Source organism: Cicer arietinum, chromosome 3, assembly GCF_000331145.2.
Source record: "Cicer arietinum cultivar CDC Frontier isolate Library 1 chromosome 3, Cicar.CDCFrontier_v2.0, whole genome shotgun sequence".
NCBI lineage: Eukaryota > Viridiplantae > Streptophyta > Magnoliopsida > Fabales > Fabaceae > Cicer > Cicer arietinum.
In genome coordinates, this window is record NC_021162.2 from 73,457,025 (window position 1) to 73,478,668 (window position 21,644).

A 21,644-nucleotide genomic window follows, 5' to 3' on the forward strand; every position below is an offset into this window, starting at 1 on the left:
TAGTCCATACCATAAGAAATTAAGAATACACACACCATATGCCTTTGATGAATGCCCATCCACCCCTTGATTTTACCTTTCTATTTTTAAATACATTATTCGAATTTAGGATTCAGCAGTGAATTTTTACATTACTTGAAGTCAGAATCTAAAAAATCGAAAAATTGAGAGTTTAGATGAACATTCAGATGTTTATAATGTTTGTCCATTTAAATAAAACAAACTGAGCCTTTCCACCCTCTTGACCTTTTGGCCAAATTACAACCACCAAATCATCACAAGTCAAACTTCATAAAATTGTTCTGAATATGGTCCAAAGAAACTACTGTTTCCTTTTAAGACCAAATAATTGTTCTTTTTCCTAATCATAATATCCAACCGATTGAATAGTTACACTTTTTTCAGGCTTTTGATTTGATGCATTTTGTCAAAATATGTGTAAATATTAATAAGGATCCAATGGCAAAAGGAAACAAAAACACATGAGAAAATCGACCAAAAAACTAAAGACCCCAGCAGATAAACAAAACTTAAAACTGAAGGACATAAAAGCATTAAATTGATGGTTTATTCAACTCTAAAAAATAAAACTACAAAGAAAGTGAAGAACCAATCTAACAATAAAAAATAAAAAATATGGGTAACGAATTCTAAAGTAATTTCTTTTTTGTCAAAACGAATATTAAAGTATCAAACCCCTTTTTTTGTTGAAGGGCTCAAATAGAAAGAAGGCCTAATTCATACAACATCCACATTGATATAGGCCCAAACATTAACCTAACAAACCAAATAAGAAGTGACTCATTAGACACAAAATGTACAAACTTTGACATGCTGCATGTAGCATAAAGTAAATAAAAAGTAGTAGGCATTTTTTCCTCCCGTCCTTGTGATCTAAAAAAATATTTCTAAATTAGACAATTTAAATAAAGATCGGAGACTTTGAAAAAATAGGGGAGAGAAAGCCCACAAAGTAGTATACTCATTTCCATTAAGCTCTTCTTACAAATACCAACAAATAAACTCAACAGATTGGGCTTGACTCGTCAGGAATATAACTCGCAAAAATACTATATGAAATGATATTTTGAAATATCAGTTTTAAAATTTTGTTAATTTTAGAAGTCAAATCATCTTAAATCAAAACTGATAGACTAAATCAATTATTTTGTTTTACTCAACAAAATTGGCGAGAACTAAGTCTTTGTGATGTGATCCTCATATTATCTCATATTATTAGTAGAAACCAAACCCACGTTCTTATAAGATATGAGTTGAATTCTTTTTTTGAGTGCTATGAATTGAATTTTTCTTAATTATCAGAAAATTAAGTATATAGTTGTCTTTATATTATAACTCAACTGAGAAATGTCGATATTATTAAGTTATATTTGTTGCTTTAAGTTCGAACTCGAGACTTCACAGTTGTATAATTTAATTATGGTGAAATTTACTATATTTTCTAACATAAAAAAACAAATTTAAATATACATTTGAACGAGTAGTTACTTTATTATTCTTGTGTCATTAATTCTTTATGATATTTTAACCGTGAAGCAATAAATCGAAGCTTCCAACTAACTGCACATCTACACAATAATTTTTGTGAAATTCAAACACCCAATTTAATGTTTGGATTGACGATTTCGACCAAAATCTCACTTCTGAAAACACTTTTGTCGTCAAAAGTGGAAACTCTGAAACTAAAAATTCATCTCACCACATGATTGCAGTCACATGTTTATCAAAACAAACATCCACCAACACTTGTGGGTTCTTTAGTCCATGAAATTGGAAGTGTCACTCAAATTAATTTATATATTTTGCAAATTAACAAATAAATTTATGAAATTGTAAATTATTAATTAAAATAGACTATATTTAAACTTTTATAGTTTGAGACTATAATGGTTGAATATGTGACCCTTTCTATGTTGACCTCATGTCAATGTTATTACAACATCAACTAATTTTCTTATGAAAATTAAATATTTCATAGACTAATTTGTCAATAATTAGTCCATACATAATTACAATTACTTGCAAATTTGTTTCTGACATACAAAAATTTATTGACAAATTTGTTTCTGACATACAAAAATTTATTAACAAATTTGTGTATGCGAAAATGATATTGATGTATGATCAATGTTGATACGTCACATATTTAATTACAATATTATATCAAAATATCTAATTGCAAAAGTTTTCTGATTGATAATTTTAACTGATATTTTATAATTTCAAATACGTATTTTTCAATTTACAAAATTTAAAGATTAATTTAATTCAGACTTATATGTTAATAATGAATTTATCTGTTCATTCAATAAAAAAAAACACTTGCACAGATAGAAAAGAGGCTGTTTCACTTTCTTCTGATTCTTAAGAGAGACAAAAGGCCTTGGCTTGGTGTTAAGTTTCATCCTGTGGCAGATCCCAAACTTTTTATTATTTGAATACAACCAACCTACCAACCATTCTCTAGTATACAACATAAGCTTACTCAACTTATTCCATACGTCTTTTTAAGGTGCAGACAGAAAATTTATTGAAAAGCATTTATTTTATAACTTTCCCTTCCCATTCCACCACTATGTAGTTACAATTACTCGTTTTAAAAAAAGAAAAGTAATTATGATTAAAAAATAATAATAATTTCAATTACATGTTATGATATGATGTAACGTTTAGTGCACATAGTCATTTCCTTAGGCATTACATGAAGCATTGAACAAAGGGTAAATCGGATTCCCTAGGTTGTAGCATTGGTTATTTTCAAGTGTTATAAAAAGTTTTATTGCCAATTAGTATCATTGTTCGTATATAAATATAAGGTAGTAGGTAATAGACTAGTTTACATATAGTGACATACAAACCATTGTAGATGAGTTGTAAAGGAAAGTTGTTCACTGCAAACTCAGATCTCGATAAAATCTTACTTTTTTTTTTACCAGCTCATATAATGAAATTCGACTCCATATCCCAAACACAAAATAAAACACATTTTATTTTATTTTTTGGTCAAAAAATCACATTCTTTTTGTACCTTTTCTTTTATTACTATATGAATTCCATTATAGAACTAATGAATACAAATATACATAATGCAAGAAAAAATTGTCAGATATTTCATCTAGCACATTGTGCTTGTGCCACTAATATTTTTTTGTCAACGCGCCACTAAGTTTGAAAAAAAAAACTCTAGTCTTAAGAGAAAGGCCCAAAAGAAATCCATAATTGTTTGGACGGTTAAGGCACATGATAGAAGCACATGGTGGCCCTGGTATTGTAATTGGTCACAACTCCCCTCATGTTCCCTACATTCGAACATCAATTGTTACATTTTTCATCCCAACCACCTCTTATTTTTTAGTTCATGTCAATTCAACCCTAATGGATTCATAGCAATTATTACCAATTTGCCTTTTCCTTAGTCAAGCTCAAGTCCCTTTAAAATTTCAATTAGTAATATTTTTAGATATATGACATATATCAAAATTCATACTAGTCTCAAATCAAATTAAAAGAAAATGAATATGTCTTCCAATATATTCCTTCAAAATTTAATTTATTGAATCAATATCAATCATATTAATGCTTCATTTAAAAAATTAAGAGTCATTAATTAATATTTTTAAAAAGTGTTGACTATCATCATTAAAATTTTGAGTGATTTTTAAACACTAATCAATAATAAACCATCTATTAAGGTGATTTTTCCGTATAATTTGTCAAATAAAGAAACTTAATAAAACTTTTGTACAAAAGAAATATATAATCCACTGTGCACCACTTAGATAAATGATCTACTATAGACTATTACTTGAAAATTGTTTAAAACTCTAACAACGATGACATACATTGTATAATAGAAGTAGAAGTATATAATTTTCTTCATTCTTACAATTGAGACAAATTGATTTGATGTTCGTGTGACAAAATAAAAAAAAATAAAGATCGTCGAGACAATATCAATGAGGTCATTATTTCAATTGTGTGGATAATAAAAATCGTGTAATTTTAGTTTTAATAAATGTCATCAATTATTATTATAATTTCAAATGATTTTTAAATACTACTATATTATAAGTTATATGTTGCATGAATGTGTCTTATATGAATGCAAATCAAATAAAAAAGATTTGTATAAACACATAAATAAATAAAATTAAAAATAATAATTAATTTTTTGTTTAATTTTTTATTTATTTGTGTGTGTGCGTCAAAACATTTTTAATTTGAGATTATGTCCAAATAAATATTTCTTATGTTGTAGTTGTATTGGTCCTATAAATCATTGGTTCTAAACAAAATCCATCCAAGGAAAAACAAAGAAAAAAGTGTCCCTGAGATGCTTTGAAGTATCTGACCACAGAATAAATAAAGCACTTAGTAGTATTTATTAAAGAAATGTAGCCCTCGTGAGATGCACCTAAACTTTAGGCCCAAGGAATGAAATTGTGATAATGTAAAAGAATAAAATACTATTATGTCAGAGGAGTTGTTCGAGATCACTCATTTTTGCCAATGGCTCTATTTAATCTCTTGTGCATTCGGCATATGAGATAGCTAAGTGTACTTTGTAGTTTAAATGAATGAATAATAATAATGAAGAGTTGTGGAAGGCATGTTTTTCTCTTTTCCACCAATGCTATTCATTATTCTAAATTTTGCATATAAATTAATGCAACACATAACTTTTTAATCTTTAATTCTACTTATATAAGGAAATTTGTTCAGAGCATTCAAACTTCAAATCAATTCATTATACTTACTAGCTGTACAAAATAGACTTGCACATCCAGCTAGCATTCAAAAAATTCAACCAAACTTGTAGATTTTAATCCCCACCTTCTCAATTATTTAATGTTTGTTTCAAGTGGGTAGGGAAGGTCTTTAGTGCAAGTTGCTAATAAGAAGTTGGAAAGTTATTGTAGCATGTGTTCAGTTTGAATTTGCAAATGCTCAAATGCTAGTAGTGGTAAAGAAGTGCATAACAACTTACTAGTAGTTAACATTTCCATTAACAAATACTTGAAATAAAAGCGTGAGAGCATAATGAACATTCACAGAATATCCTAGTATAATGTTAACCAATTATTTGGTGTTGGTGCATTAATTTATGGATCTATAATGATTTGGATGATTATGGTTGACTTTAGCATCTTAATGATACTACCTCCAATCTTATTTATAAGTTTTTTTATTTTATTTTTCAGGTACTCTCGTATCTCAAATATAAATAATAAAAATATTATATTTTTTATTTTAAATATAAGTAAAATATTCTCAAAATACTATTTAATTAATATAGATACCCTTTCATATTTTTTTTTAAAATAATCTAAAATTTTCTTTTTATTTAAATAAGACGAGAGGGAGTATACAAATAAAAGTGGATGGTATAATTATGTATACATTTTGTGATTCCTGTTACGAAATTGTCTTTAGCTTTCAATTTTTTTTTTATAATTTAATTTTAATTTTAATCTCCTCTATTTTATGACACTTACAAAATAGTTTCTTCATTTTAAAATTCAACATTTCAATCTCTTAATTATCACATTTGTTACATTTTTTATTTTAACCATTATGTTTGTTATTAAAATGAAGATTTATAATTGACTCAATTACAAATTGGTAAAATACCACAATTATGAAGAAAAATTATAATTTGATAAGCTAAAAATCACATTTTTTAGGTAAAAAATATGGGTTGGAATCACTATTGTAACAAAAGTGATAATTGGGACCAAAATATTCAATTTTGAAGTAGATAACTATTTTTCCTGAGTGTGATAAAATATTATGGTCAAAAGTATAATTTAATTTTTTTACTAAATTGTCATTTGCGTTTAGATGTGTTACATATTAATTTTTCATCATCTTAAATATCATCCGTTAAATTTGATTAGTTTTTTCTTAGAGTGACGTGTAATGGTGTGATGACATGTACATGTTTGTTATCTATATCACACTGGTAAAAATCGTTGAAATATATATATTTTTGGGCCAAATTAACCTCTCTAAATATTATTTTTAATTTTGAAATTAAATATTACATAAATTACATAGACTAAATATGTATACATATGTATCATAGATAATTGATACCTCATCACCGGTACTTGTCATTTTAGCAAAATATATTTAAAGATATTTTTTTAAAAGGTGTTTATAAATAGAGACATATATTAGTAAATAACCAATTGACATTGCATTGAAGAATGATTAATTACATATTAAATGCGTGTTACAGTATCCTTAATACTTATATCTATTAAACTCTAACATGATTATTTGCATTATTTGTTAGTTATTAGTTATATAATATTTCTACAATACTTTTATTTCTTCTCTCCCTTTATCTCTCTCTCATTAAAAAAAAAGTTATTCCATTTTTTACTTTCTTGTTGGTCTATTCTCTACAATATTCTAAGAGCCCATGTTGCATTCTTTTTGTGGTTTATAGGTGAAAAATATGGCAACATAATCATGAAATAAGATGGATAAATAAAGTGGCGCTCTTCAAGGAAAAGGGGTCTCATATCTTTATTTTTTTGGTTGCTTGTTCTTATTCTTGCCAAGGGGTAAAAAGGGAAAGGAAAAAAAAAGGCTTCGAATCACTTGCAAGCAAGGAAAGGAAGATAATTTTTGGTCTATTAGGTAAGCAAGGATCTTAAGAGAAATGAATACTCATAGTGGCACTCTAGTAAGATTTTTATTAAGAGGTGACTAAACGAAGGGGAGAAAGAAAACAAAATTTACAATGGCTGTTAATAAACGAATTTTGTTACAAAAAATGTTTAACATATGTATTTTGTAGATAATTAGTCTTTTAAACATAAGAATATAGAATTTTGACCTGACATGCTAAACATTAGGTCAATAAGGTGAACTCCCTTAATAGATTCAACAAAAAAAACGGACACTTAAACATTTGCATTCAAAACTCATCCATTGCTAATCCAACGGTGGTTGAGAATTGAAAGCATTGAATTCAGTTTGTCTACTCTGTGTTGGAAATTTTCAATGCATGTAGTTTGTTCTTTTCTTCTTAATTTGACAGAAGGATTTTGACCTGTTAATATATCAATGCTATCATTTGCTGGTTGAATAATAATATTTGTATCTCTTGGCTTCAAATTAGTGTATGTTAATGGAAGTGAAGTGCATTAAAAACTTTCTGACAAATAGTTGTATGATGTATTATTTCGTACAAAAGAGCCAAACGAGGGCAATACTGTAGAAACGCAATAATGCATCTTTTACATGAAAACAGAATTACAGTGTTTTTTCATTTAACTGTATAAATATTTATAAACATAAAGCTAACACTTCAGAGACAACAAAAAAAGACAAAAGGACTAAAAAAATTAAATGATGGTTGAAAAGTACTATTATAATTTTACCAAAATTTAATTTGCACACTTTTATAAAGCTTTTGCAGGACATATCTTACCAATACTACAAGACCAACCACCTTAGTTTTGCTGATACTAAACTCTAACTCTCACTATTAACTGTGTTTTGTTTTTATTGGAAAGATAGCATATCCATATCCATTCAACTAAAAAGAATATTAGTACCGGTAACGTGCAAAGGAAATGAAAGTTACTACTAATAAACGTGCTAAATGCACTTTTAAACTCTTTGTTCTCTTGTATTGAGTGCAAATTGAACCCCTTGCTTTCTATTTTAAGTGCTGATCAGAAGAGGAAAACAAAAACTGACAACCCTTTTTCTTTGTTCACTGCAAAACAGGGTGCTCCACTATAATAATATGATGTCCACTTTCATAGAACCTCAAAAGTCATGTTCCAAGACATATAATGAGAAACAGCTTTCACAGGAATAGGAATGGCATAATAGGCCGGATTAAAATTGATTCAGTTTGTGTCACTTTTTCTTTTAAGCGCGCCAATGTTCTTAAAAACACTCTTAGATATGTATTTTATATCTCTCAATTAACTAATCCAAACATGTTTACAGGATTTTGAAAAGATTAAAGAGTAGATGAAAGAATAAATAAAGTTCAATTAATAAAGTTAATTTCATAGTCTATAATATAATATAAAGAGTTGGTTCATGTATATAATCTATAAATATTTCAATGAGTCTATTCTCCTTAAAATATAGACTAATTTGACAAGCCTTTCAAACTCAATTAATCTAAACTTTTATTAAGAAAAGAAATTATAGAATAAATAATCTTATGTGGTAGTGATAAATTACTTTGAATCCTTAAATTATAAATTAACTCATGTAAATTAAGACGAAAAAGAAATTAACTCATGTTAAGTGAGATGAAAAAGAAATTAAGACGAAAGTCAAATTATTAAAAATAAAATTTAAAATTTAGGTTAAGATCAATTAAAAAAAAACTGTTATTCAATGGCTTTATGTACAATTTACAAAAGTTTTCAAATGTATATACAGTTTTAATTAAAAAATATATTTATATCAACTGTAAATATATATAAATTCAAAGACATTAAAATTAAAAATATATAACAACCAAATATTAAAAATGACAAATTAATGTATTCAAAAAAAAATTCTCTTTTAAAATATAATTTGTTAAAATGTAAGAATCGTTTTGATTAAAATTGTAATTAATTGAAATTAATGAGAATAAAAACACCACAACCAAATCCTACAATGTAATTGTTACCAGAGTCGACCAGATACTTGGAGGCGGGAAAAATTTGGTGGACGCAGAAATAAATAAAAATTAATTTAATAGAATGTGAGTTATGTTTGGATAGATAAATATATTAATAATGCAAGCAGATAAAGCCGATGCAATCAGCTCCAGTCCTTTTCCTGGCTTCTGCCATAACAGCAAATAATGGAAGCTTTTACAACTTTTTTCAGATGCCCAATAGAAGCAAAATACCAACGTCGAATTCAGTACTTCAATTAATACGAAATTTAAAGATTTGAATTTAGGGATCGGTTCAAGGAGCAAGGCAGAGCCAAAAATCCAAAAGTAGAGTCTCCAGTACTACTTATAATAATAATAATAATAATAATCTGTACATCTGATAGAGATAATAAAAAAAGATTACTAATAAAAGATAAAAAGTGACAAAATTTTCCGGCATTCTAGATGTGTTTTTACCCTTTCGCATTTTGTTTGTACAATAATGAACCAGAGATTCCCTCTGCCTGTAACATCTCCAATATCAAAATTAGCAGCTCAAAGCTTCATACTTCACCGGAATCGGTCTATTAAATCCCACCTGAGTTAACAAATTCCCAACCACCGCAAGGTCACGGCAAAATACACCCTGAAACACCGCAGGATTCACATTACAAGAAGATATCTGAGACTGAGACTGACATGTCTCTTCAACCTTAATATTATTATTCATCAACTCAGTTTCATTTGTTTTCTTCATTACTTGAATTGCAGCTACTTGTACTGCAGCAGCAGCAGCATTCTTCTTCCTCTGTTTCTCAGCACCTTCTTCATCTAAAATATTACTCATCACACTTGTGTAACCCTTTTGAACCAATCTATACAACAACAATGCTGACATCTTCGCTTTCTCTTTCACTGTGTCAATATCACGTTCATCCGCAAACTCACACCTTTCCATGAAATTAGTAGCTTTATCTGGTTTATGACGAAGACACAGCAATACATGAGCTCTTTCCAATTCAGAACGTGAACAACCACGTCGTACTCCAATCAATGCATAGTAATCAACACTAGTTGTTTCACCAGAACCCAACCTCTGTTTCAGTTCTTGAATTTTTGCGGTGAGAGCAGAGAGTTTCCCTGGAATCTCTCTGTATCTTATGTTGTGTCGTTTCCATGCAGGACCTGGAAGTTTCCTGTCACGCAATATGGAATTGTAGAGGAGTTTTAAGTGTTCTAAATCGTGAAGAGCATCTGGTAAGCAACGAATTGTTTCAAAGAGTGAAGCTCTAGTTTCTAAGGCTTGAATACATGTTGGGTCGAGGGAAAGGGTTCGGTTACAATCGGCTATGGATTCTGCGATTCGACCAGCGGAACGGTGTGCGGTGGCTCTGTGCATGTAGCATTCAGCAAGGAATCCTTGAGGGGATGCGCGGCGACCATCCACAATTTTTGAGAAGTGGCGGATGGCTTCTGAGTAGAGACCGGCGTCGAGGGCAGCGAGTGCTGCTGTGCGTCGGCGGAGGAGGAATTTGATGTGTGTGAGGAGTTGTGTTACGCCTTCTGTGTAGTTGAGAGGGACTCGCGGTGGTGTGGTGGGTGGTTGGTTTGTGGTGTCTCCAGCGAGGGGGATGGTTGATAGAGGAAAACTGTCATCGGACCAGCAAACACTCTCTCGCCGGAATGCTGCGCTGGCAATTCGTTTTCCAGTTTGGAGAAGAACCATTGCATCTTCCATTAGTCCTAAATGGCAGCATGCTTCACCCAGAACCAAGTATCTGCACACACACCATCAAAATTATTAAAATTATAATTAACTCATTTCAGTCAAGCATTATTATTTTTTCCAATCGGAACTTTACTCCATTAAATTTATATCCCTTTCTCGGAGGAAATTCAAATTTAGTTAGACTCAACTCGGTTGAAATGAAAAATGATTTCTATTCAGTAACGTGAATCACTGTGTCTGCTTGTAATTATTGAGATTCTATATTCTAAATAAATAAAAGATCGTACTATACTACATCCCAAATCAACGGATAGCAAAAATAAATCATGTTGATCATCTATGCAATTTTAATCCAAAAAAATTAATTAATTGTCTAATTTACCTTCTATAAATACTAAAGTGAATAATTGAGTTATTCAAAATAAATACAAAAAAATTTTAGAGATACTATTCTTAAAATATAGTGCCCGATTGTACAAACGAGCTCATAATCTAATGTCAATTATTACAATTATTATTATCTTTAAAATAAAAGTATTTACTTTTATTTACAGATATTAACTCTACAATATTTTTAATTTAATTATAATGATTATTAACATGTAACATGAAATATAAAAATCAATATTTACAAAAAAAAAAAAACAGATATTAACTCTACAATATTTTTAATTTAATTATAATGATTATTAACATGTAACATGAAATATAAAAAAAAATATTTAAAAAAAAAAAAAAAAAAAGAAACATAGAAATCAACGGTGCAATTAGTTTGGTGAGCTAAGAGATCAAATAAAATTAAAAACTCACAACAATAAATTGTAAAATAAGTGTATTGGAACAAAATTTTAGAATGACAGAATAATACTCCAACTTTTTTTATTGTGCATTGAAATGGATTAGATACTTTAAAATAAAAAAAATAAAAGAAAGCTGGAAACCATTAAGCCAGGCTAGCTGGCACAGACAGTTACTCAAAACCTATAGAAAGAGTATTAAATACGCTAACTTTACTTCGATCTAATCTCAAACATAAAAGTAAAAACTCATTAATTAAAAGCATGAGGTCCGAAATAAAGAAATTAAAATTCTCATATTCGAAAATACCCTACAAAATAAGAAACAGATTGCAAATCCACAATCCAAAAAATCAATGAAACAGAGCAGGATAAGATAAATTACCTCCATTGCCCTTCTTTATCACAACTTTTACATAAACCAGCCATAACCTTCTTCTTAAGGTCAGAAACGGAAAAACACTTAAAACTCTGATCTCGAACCGGTGATGAATCAGAAGAAAGAAGCTTCACTCCTTCCCTCGAAGAACTATCAGAAGAAACGGATGAAGGATCTTCATTCGCCATTCTCAAACTCGGAATGTAATCTTGTAGCATATCTGCTACATCTTTGAATCTTCGTAGATAAAGCAACGACCTCGCTTTTAGCTCAAGCGCTTGATCGTATCGCGGAGATATAGCCAAAGCCGCATCTAGAAGATTCAAAGCCGAAACGATCTCGTTTTGTTCTTGCGTCGCTATTAAGCTACGAGCGTCTTTGATGTATTTCTCAACAATCTGCAATAATAAACACAACATTTTTCAAAAATTAAAATAAATACAAAATTTCCTTGAAACTTTAAGCGTGATAATTTACCGAAAATGCTGTCTTCCGATTTGATCGGAGAACTGAACTATATACACTAAGAAGAGAAAAACATCAATAACTAATATGAAAGAGTAAATCAAGGGGCATGATAATGTTACCTTACGGTTAGTGAGCCACCAGTGTTTCTTTTCTGTAGCGGTGAGGGAGGGAGTGGTCACCGCCATGTTTTTGTAGGTGTTTGAAGATAAGAATTAAAAAATGTTGAACCGTTTGATTGAATTGACAAACCCTGTGTTTCTTTCTCTTCTCTACTCCCTCTCCCCCTAATCCAAACAAGCACGTAATTTCTGTGCTGTGATAATGAAAAGAGAGGAATATATAAGGGGAGGAGCGAGAAAGAGAGAAACAGGGTTTGATTTCTTAGAGAGAGAGAATGCGGTCAGGGATTTAGATAGGAGGAACGAGTGGAGGATTTTATAAATATGATTATTTAGTGTATAGATTTCATGTGTAAAATGAAATGTAATTATGAGAAGGTGATAAATAATAAATAAAAATTAAATAATGAGACACAGGTTAATAAATAAAAGGGATTGAAAGAAAATTTGACAGCTTTGACCCTGAGGAAAAGCTTTCATCCTTCAAATTCATAGCTGGCAACACATTTTAGATTCTTCTCTCACTTACAGTCTATACGTGGCCTATTAGGTGGCCTATGGTCCTAATTATATTTACTCCATCCCTCTCTTTTATATATTCTTTTCATGTTACCCTCCCTCTTTTATAACTATTTTTTACACTTATTTTAAATATTTAATTTAAAATTTTATAATTATTAAAATAATTAATTAATTAAATTATTTTTAATAATAATTTTTTATTTAAATATTTTATTAATTATAATTAATAAATAAATTTGATTAATTTGAATAAAATAAATAAATATAAATAAATATAAATATTATTATTAATAGAAAAAGTGATTCATATTATATTGACATTATATAATATAATAAAATAAAATATAGAGTATTCATTAAAAAAAGGCAGAATAACTAACCAAATACTTATATGCCATGGATTCAAAATTTTAAAATATTATAAATATATATTTTTTATGTATTTAATATTATTTACAGTTGACAAGAAATTTAACTATTTATATTTAAATCAACACAATTATATTTATCAAAAGAAAGTATTACAAAAAAAAGGTTATTTTATATTTTTTATGTAATTGTAATTATTTGTTTAATTTTTTTTAGCTAATATAATGTGTATTATTTTAACATTGTTAATATTTTGTGTATGGTAAAAATAGAGTCAGCAATCACCATATGCTATTGTATATGACTCAAAATTAGTAGGGCTTTATATTTATGATGATAAAAATTAATAATTAATAAAAAATAATAGAATTATATTATTATTTTTATTCATTTGTCATTTTTTTTATTTTGTTTGAAAACATCAAAATATTACAGTTATTTTCGAATAGAGTGAGTGATTTATTACCTGACTCCGCCGGTGATTGCACAAATCTAACTTGATACACCCGGTTACCCATCACGGGTCCTCGGTTTCATCTTTCAACCACCGAGAAAACATAACTCCAGCCAAATGCCACAAAACTAAGCTTCCAAGCAAAGCTTACTTACTCATCGTAACTACAAATTTACCCTTGTATACGTTGACCCAATATTCGTACTTGTATGATTTGAGTATGGCCTCTCTCTTTTACTACTTACTTTTCAATTTAATTGATATATCTTATTCGTGTAAAAAAATTTAATTTCTATTTTTAAATTATAAAAAATATTTAATTTTTACTATAATTAACTTTAAAATTATATAAATGAATAATTATAATGTGTTCACAGTAATATGAAATATAAAACATGCATCACAATCAGCCTCTTAATTTTTTTTCTTTATTAAAATATCATCCCTCTTCTTTTCTTGCTGTTTTGCGTAACTCACTCATCGTTGACTTTTTGAGAAGGTGAATTGTGTAGCAAGAGGCGAAGAAAAGTGGCTCCACATGTGAGCTTCCATGGTAATCAATGAAACAAATCATATAAATTTCTCACTTTTTTTTACAACAACCGTGATCATAGGTGGCTTTAGCCTTTTAAACATTATTCGTGTAACAAAACACAATACTATATAGAAAATAATGACCAATCAACGATTCACGTCGACATTAAACGCACTATATTTTCTTCTTCACTATTGAATTATTATTCTCATTTGTAACTTTTCAATTTGCAATAATCACTATGAATGACATCCATAATTTGGCCAAACTACTAGTATTCGATAAATATATCATGAGCTATTTATTCAACCAATATTATACTATCATGTTTCCAATTTTTAATTATTGTGTTACCAACTCAAATTGATCTCTAGGAAAATTATTCTTTTTTCTTTTCAACAAAGAGCATTTTTTGTTTGATTGTACAAGAACGATAAATTAGCATTGCAGTTGGGTGATAAAAACGAGCATCCTCATTCTGCCAAGTTATATAGTATGGGTTTTGTTTTGTTTTGATGAAGCAAATTGCGAGGGCAAAATGGTCAGTACAAGAGGAGCATATTTATGGGGAGGGAGAAAGCGACTCTTGTATCGTAAGCCACAAGAATCATGCTTTTTCTTTTGGGAGGTTTTGCTTTGCCTTTTATTTCACCCACATTGATTAATGAATGCACATGAATTTGGATTAGATAGCCAGATGGGTTTGTCTTAAAGGCTCTCTAACTTCTCTTTCCATTGACCCCACAATTCCATTATAAATCAATTCCTATTCCCTTGGTTCACCATTTTCACCTATTTATTCTTTTTAGTATATCCATTTTCATTTTATTGTAATCAATTGGTTTAAATTTATTTTTTCTTTTTTATTTTAAATTTAAATATTTAATTCAAAATCTTAATCGTTTAATTTAGATCCAATAATCAATTCCTAATGTGTTGGTTGCAAAAATACGTGCAATCGATGATGATATAGAATAGAAATTCATTAAATTGTGTAATACCCAGTGACCAATCCCCACACCTTGCCATGTCACCACATTGTAGCCAGCCTGTTTCCACGTGGCATTTCTAAATTTTCAGACCCACAACTCATTGACTCCCAATTAATAGTTTTATAGAGTAATTAATCAAAGATAATAAACCATAAATTTTGGAGGCTGCTTAAATTTTTCTTCGTTGCACTCTTCTTATTATTCTGGACCAGTACTATTATTGCTTTATTTGGAGGATCTTGTGCAATTCTACACACTGTATTCCATGATGATAAATGGTTTGAGTTTTGCATAGCTAAGAATAACACAATTCTTATAAAATATTCTCTATTTCTTTTATCATTTTTCATTATAATATATGAAATAATTAGAAATACTTCATTTTTAATCCGGCACACGACTTTCATAAGCACAACACCAGAACATGGTTGATAATTTTTGTTTGATATTAGCACTAAACTTAGCTGCCACCAAAAACTAAATATGAGTTTAATATCTATTTATATTCAAATGCATTGTGATGTCATCATTTATTATGGTGAGTGTTCATGCAAGTGTGACTGAATAGTGATATATGATTGAATAATTTGTATGAAAAATATATGGTTGACGTGTAATTGTAAAATTTTATAAATAACTATTTATTAGTTATTTTTGGTTTATAAGTAGAGTGACAAACACCATATCAAACTGACACGTATAAATATAATTTCTAAGATTTGAATTTAAGTAAAAATATTCAAATTAATAATATTTATATTTGTCAATTAAACTAAACTTTGGAAATAACTATCTATTAATCTTATTAGTTAATGTTGCTATACCAAAGGAAAATAGTAATTGGTTTTAAGAGTTTTTTAAGGAATTTTTAGTTTTAAGTTACCAAACAAATAAATAATGTGAATTGATATAAAGTTGATTAGTATTATGCTCACACGTTTGAGAGTTAACAATAAGAGAAACATGTTTATTGAGATATGGTATATTGCCTCAATGTTTTTGTGAGTTAAAATGATATGATACAATATTATATTACTTTATCAACTCATATTTATTCAATGTTTTGATGAGTCAATATGATATGATACAATATTATGTTACTTTATCAACCCATATTAATTTGATTAAATTAATTCTTATTTAGATATATTGATTCCAAAACCAATAAAGTAGGATAAAAAAATGTTGTCTTTGTTTACCTATATATATAAAATCTAAAAAGGTAAAAAATAATAATAATTAAAAATTAATGCAATTTTAGTAAAAATTTCACTTAAAAACTAATAATTAAAATAAATATATCAATATTGATGAAATATTAATTATTATTTTGATACAATTATGTGTAATTGTATCAAAAAGGTATTATTTGTTATTTTATATAGTAATCTACAAAATACAAAATTTTATAATATAAAATATAAAAAAATTGTAAAAAATACATAAAATAATTTAAATTATTCATCAAATTAAATTCGACTTGCTGCAAGGATGGATTTGGTATTTATATATGATAAATCTAATTGTTTTGTATAAAATATATAATAGAAATATCATATTATTCCATTTTTTATCATACGGACATCAAACATGAATATGATAAGATACTTTCATATTTATATCTTTGTCGAACATATTTTACTGTGCAATTCTAGATATTACAAAGCTACCATCTCTTATGCGGATTGAATTATACGTTCAACTTACGTATTAACATCGAAGGTAGGTCAATCAAGTTTCATCCAAATCATAAAGTATATGATTTGATCTTTATTGCTTATAAATTTTATCTTCTTCCTAAAACATTAACCATTCATTTTTGTTTATAAAAGAATACTTTATAAAATTGTTATATAGAAAATATGTTTTTGTTCTTGATTATACGTTTAAAAGTTGATTTTTGGTTTAAAAAGGCTTAAAATTACCATTTTTCACAAGTTTAAGCGTATTTATTGCGTTGCGACACAATAAATAGTGTTTTTTTTTTTATTGCTGTACTTTTCAAAAATAAATACAAAATATTTTAACCCACGTCAGGTTTTAAATCCTTTGAGAACGCAATTAATCATGAAATATAATAGAAAATATTTTGACCTTATATATTTTGTATTTTGTTCTCCAAATATATAAATGTGGTATCGTCTGTCATAATCATGCAATTGTGTATAGATGAATTAATTGCTTACTCTTTTTATGCAATTTAATTATTTTGAATTAAAATATCGAGATGATTTGTATGCTTTGAATTAATAAGATAATAGTCACAATATCTTTAATTACAAAAAATTATATATATTAATGAGATATATATATATTAAGTTTTGAAAATTACATTCATGACAAATGACACTGATGGTAATTAATTATATTATGAATCTTATCTTACAATAATTCTTATTATGTTTATATAATTAATATAATAAATTATCAATTTATATTTTCTAATTTACCTACAAGAATTATATATATATATATATATATTTATATATATATATATATATATATATAATTTTATAGTTTTATCATTAAATTATATATAAATGAATAAGACTACATACAAGTTTCACGTTAGTAGTTTTATAGTTTGAAACATGATTTACATTGGTAAAACATGATATTAATTTAGTAGTCTTGGTATTTATTATAAGTTAAGTTTTGCAGCTATCTGTACCTATGAATTTTTCTGATTTCGAATATGAAATTCACATACTGAAGGGTGGAAACTATAAGGTGTGGAAGAGGATAATTATTCTTCACTTAAGGTGGATTGATATTGATTATGCTATTCAGAAAGATGAATCACTTTTTATAACTAAAACTAGCATTCCAGGTGATGTTGAGCATTACAAAATATGTGAGCGATCTAATCGTCTTAGTGTGATGTTCATAAAGACCAACATATATTTCCCAGCATTCGTGGTTCTGTCAATTATCGTGATAATGTCCAAGCATTACTGAAGGACATATGTTGATTTGAAACATCTAATAAGGCACTTGCTAGCACCCTAACTATGAAGTTTTCAACCACAAAACTTATCCCTTTGAAAGGTGTGCGTGAGCACATAATACAAATGAGTAATCCTTTATTTTGTGGCATGGGATATTGGAACATATTTCCATATAAAGAATAAAAAAATTAGCGAATGATGAAGTAATTGGTACTTTGGACTTCATCCATTTTAAGACATGTGTGAATTGCATTCAATTATTTGATGTCTAGATATGGACATGCAAAGTCCGAAATACTTTATCTCTTTCATTGACAATTACTCATGATATATGTATATCTACATGATTTATAACAAAGAAGGAAATAATTGATGTTTTTAAAGTTTTTAAGGCTAAAGTAGATAAACAATGCGGAGAGTAAATAAAGATTGTTAAAATTTATAGAGGTGGAGAATACTATAGTAGATATAATTAAGCGTAAGTGCAACAACTCTATTCCAAAGTTCTTGTGGAAAGAAACTCTAAAGATGACAATGTATGTATTGAATTATGTTCCAACCAAGGGGGTCCCGAAGACGCCTTTTGAGTTATTCAAAGGTTAAAAAACGAGCTTGCATCATATACACGTTTGGGGTTGTCTGTCTGAAGTAAAAGTATACAACCCACAACAAAAGAAACTAGTCTCCAGGACTATAAAAGAGTTTTTTATTGGATATGCCAAAAAATATAAATAGTATAGATTATATTGTCCATATCATAACACTAGTATGGTGGAATCAAGAAATGCAAAGTTCCTTGAAAATGACTTGATTAGTGGGAGTAATCGATTTTAGGATATTGTTTCTGATAGAAGTCATATTAATGTTCAACCTTCCACATCAAGTAGCATATTGATTGTCATTCACAAGACCCCTAAAGTTCAAACAAGTATTGGACAACCAATCATTTAAGTTCCATAAGTGGCTGATAAAAATCTAGTAGATTAAAATGTTCAATAGATTCCAGAAACTGTTGAGCAAATAGTTAAACAACATGATCCTCCGAAAAATGTTGATTCAACAACAAGGAGATCTATTAGAGAAAGAAAGTCAACTATACCTAGTAATTATATGATATATTTACAAGAATCAAACTATAACATTGGTGCTGAAAATGATCATGGAACATTTTCACAAGTTATTAGTCTTAGAGAGTCAAATTTTTGGCATTATATTATGAAAGAAGAGATTACTTCCATGGCATGTAGCATAGTCTTGGATCTTTTTGATTTGCCTAATGGTTTAAAAGCCATTGGTTGTAAATGGATCTTTAAGGCTAAGAAAGACTCATTAGACAATATTGAAAGATATAAAACAAGACTTGTTGCTAAAGGATTCATTCAAAATAAAGGAATAGATTACAAGGAAACTTTCTCTCATGTATCTAAGAAGGATTCTCTTTGCATCATTTTATGATTAGTTGCTCATTTTGACTAAGAACTATACCAAATGAATGTGAAAACTACATTTATGATTGGAGATATAAAAGAAGTGGTTTACATGAAACAAACAGAAGGAGTCTCTTCTAGTGATGAAGAGCATTTGGTATGCAAGCTTAGGAAATTCATACGTGGACTCAAACAAGCTTCCCGTCAACAGTATTTGAAAGTTCATAATGTCATGTTTTCATTTAGATTCGTAAAGAACATTATGGACCAATGTATATACCAAAAGGTTTGTGGGAGTAAAATGTGTTTCTTTATTTTACATGTGGGTGACATTTTATCTACTACCAATATAAATATTTACTATCTAAGGTGAAATAGTTTATCTCTAAAAGTTTTGATATGAATGATATAAGTGATACATCTTATATTATTGACATTAAGATTCAAAGAGACATAGTTCGTAGAATTTTAAGATATATATTATTTACCAAATGTAGTACTCATTGTGAAGGACTTAAAATGAGAAGAAGAAAAATACTTAGTTTACATAACCCAGATTCATATCCTATCTATTTGAAGAGAAAATGGTAATCTCAATTTCCTTTTATAATGGGATTCATCCCAACAATCAAAAGTAGCAAATCACCCTATATATATATATATATATATATATATATATATATATATATTTTATTAGAAAGAAAAAAAGATAGAAAAAGGGAGACTCAATACCAATTTTTGGAAGAGACTACCTAATTCTAAAACAAGGTACATACAAAAAAAAATCTAAAACAAGGTAGCATAATCATGTTTTTAGTAAATTTTTTTGGGCATAATCGAATGAGTTTATTCTACTAAACAAAGTCTTTGATAGATAGTCTAAATTTAAAATTTAATTAATTATTTTATCTGTACGCAAATTTCTTTCACTATATACATGCGATATTTTGAACCTCGTTATTTTAGTGTTATCCAAATAGTCTTTGTCAAGGTTGTTAAGTTGTGGCTTGTGTTTGAAGAAATGTCAAGTTCTCATAAAACACCTTCACTAGAAATGTCAAGTTGTGGCTTGTGTTTGATAATTGGCATAATTCCATTGAAAAGGGCAGTACCTCTCCATATTTCTCCGTGGTATTTAATTGAGAGCATGATGAAATGATATAGTAATTGAGTTGATGTTATTAAAAGGGACCATGCATTTTGTGTCATCGAATGGAATGTTAATTTAATGGTGGGGTACCTAACTCTAACTGCGTGCTATATCAGTAATGTTTTAGAATCCGTCAATAATCAATGGTGCAACAAGGACATCTTCATTTTAGTTATAATAATTCTAACATTAGCGAAATAATCGATTATTGCTTAAGTACTAAACCAGAAGAATGACCCAATAACTGAAACCAATTAATAATTTAGAACCTAATTTCATAACGTTGGATGCTATAGCTCTTACATATACATCACAAGAGAAACTTAGGATTCTCATTAAAGGTATCACTTTAACAGAGTGGACATCAAAATAATTCTTATATACAATAAGATACTTTACGTGTATTATTAATAGTATAAAGGAATTACAGCTTGGCAATCTTAGTAATATACTAGTATTAATTAAACAATGAATTTGAGATTAAAATTTAGGAATAATGGAAAACGCTTGAATTATAAAAAACATGTTTGTCGAGAAGGAGGCAAAGTGTGACGTGAAGTCCCAAAGATTCTCAAATCAAAAACCACCGCTGATGGATAAGATTTATATTACATTGCACGATGCACATCAACACTAGTACTCAAATGTTTATCAAATTTCAGCTAATGTCGATTATGAATATTCATATTCAATTATTTGACGATACCTTAATTAATTAAATTATGTTTTTTTGACGGAAATTAGATGCAAAAGTCTAGGAAACGTCTGTGGGAAGCACGTGTATTGTGGATGGAATTTCATGTGGAGAGGGATAAATGGTGACCATGTGCAGCTTTGGGTTTACAAAATACTACAAAACTTATGTATTTTTAATGGAATTACTTACTCCGATTTACGATGATTGTTATTTTAATAAAAAAATCTATTTTAAAATAAATATTATTTATAGTTTGTAACGATTAATTATTTTTTTTATATTATTTTTTATGATTATTTTATATAATTTTAAAATATTATTATTTTTTATGTTAATAATAATTAAAAATTTACTCGTAATTAACATATAATAATGTTTTTAATGTATACACATTTTAAATGACATTCG

The 21,644-nt window shown here is 28.2% G+C and overlaps 1 protein-coding gene across 1 annotated transcript; it reads right to left on the reverse strand.

Annotated features, from left to right (window-relative positions):
• Positions 1-8,988: 8,988 nt before the first annotated feature.
• Positions 8,989-12,348, reverse strand: LOC101497500 (uncharacterized). The gene is made up of 3 exons (XM_004494356.4): positions 12,143-12,348; positions 11,562-11,953; positions 8,989-10,428 (listed from the first exon to the last, which is right to left on the reverse strand). The coding sequence occupies exons 1-3, from the start codon at positions 12,206-12,208 to the stop codon at positions 9,198-9,200; spliced, it is 1,689 nt and encodes a 562-aa protein (XP_004494413.1). The 5' UTR covers positions 12,209-12,348; the 3' UTR covers positions 8,989-9,197.
• Positions 12,349-21,644: the final 9,296 nt, after the last annotated feature.

Bases quoted from the DNA above. Each gene is read 5' to 3' on its own strand.
- LOC101497500 (XM_004494356.4), bottom strand. From the start codon at position 12,208: ATGGCGGTGACCACTCCCTCCCTCACCGCTACAGAAAAGAAACACTGG. The intron at 11,954-12,142 runs GTAACATTATCA...TTATTATTGCAG, and splicing joins GGTGGCTCACTAACCGTAAG to ATTGTTGAGAAATACATCAA. The intron at 10,429-11,561 runs GTAATTTATCTT...GTGTGTGTGCAG, and splicing joins GATAAAGAAGGGCAATGGAG to ATACTTGGTTCTGGGTGAAG.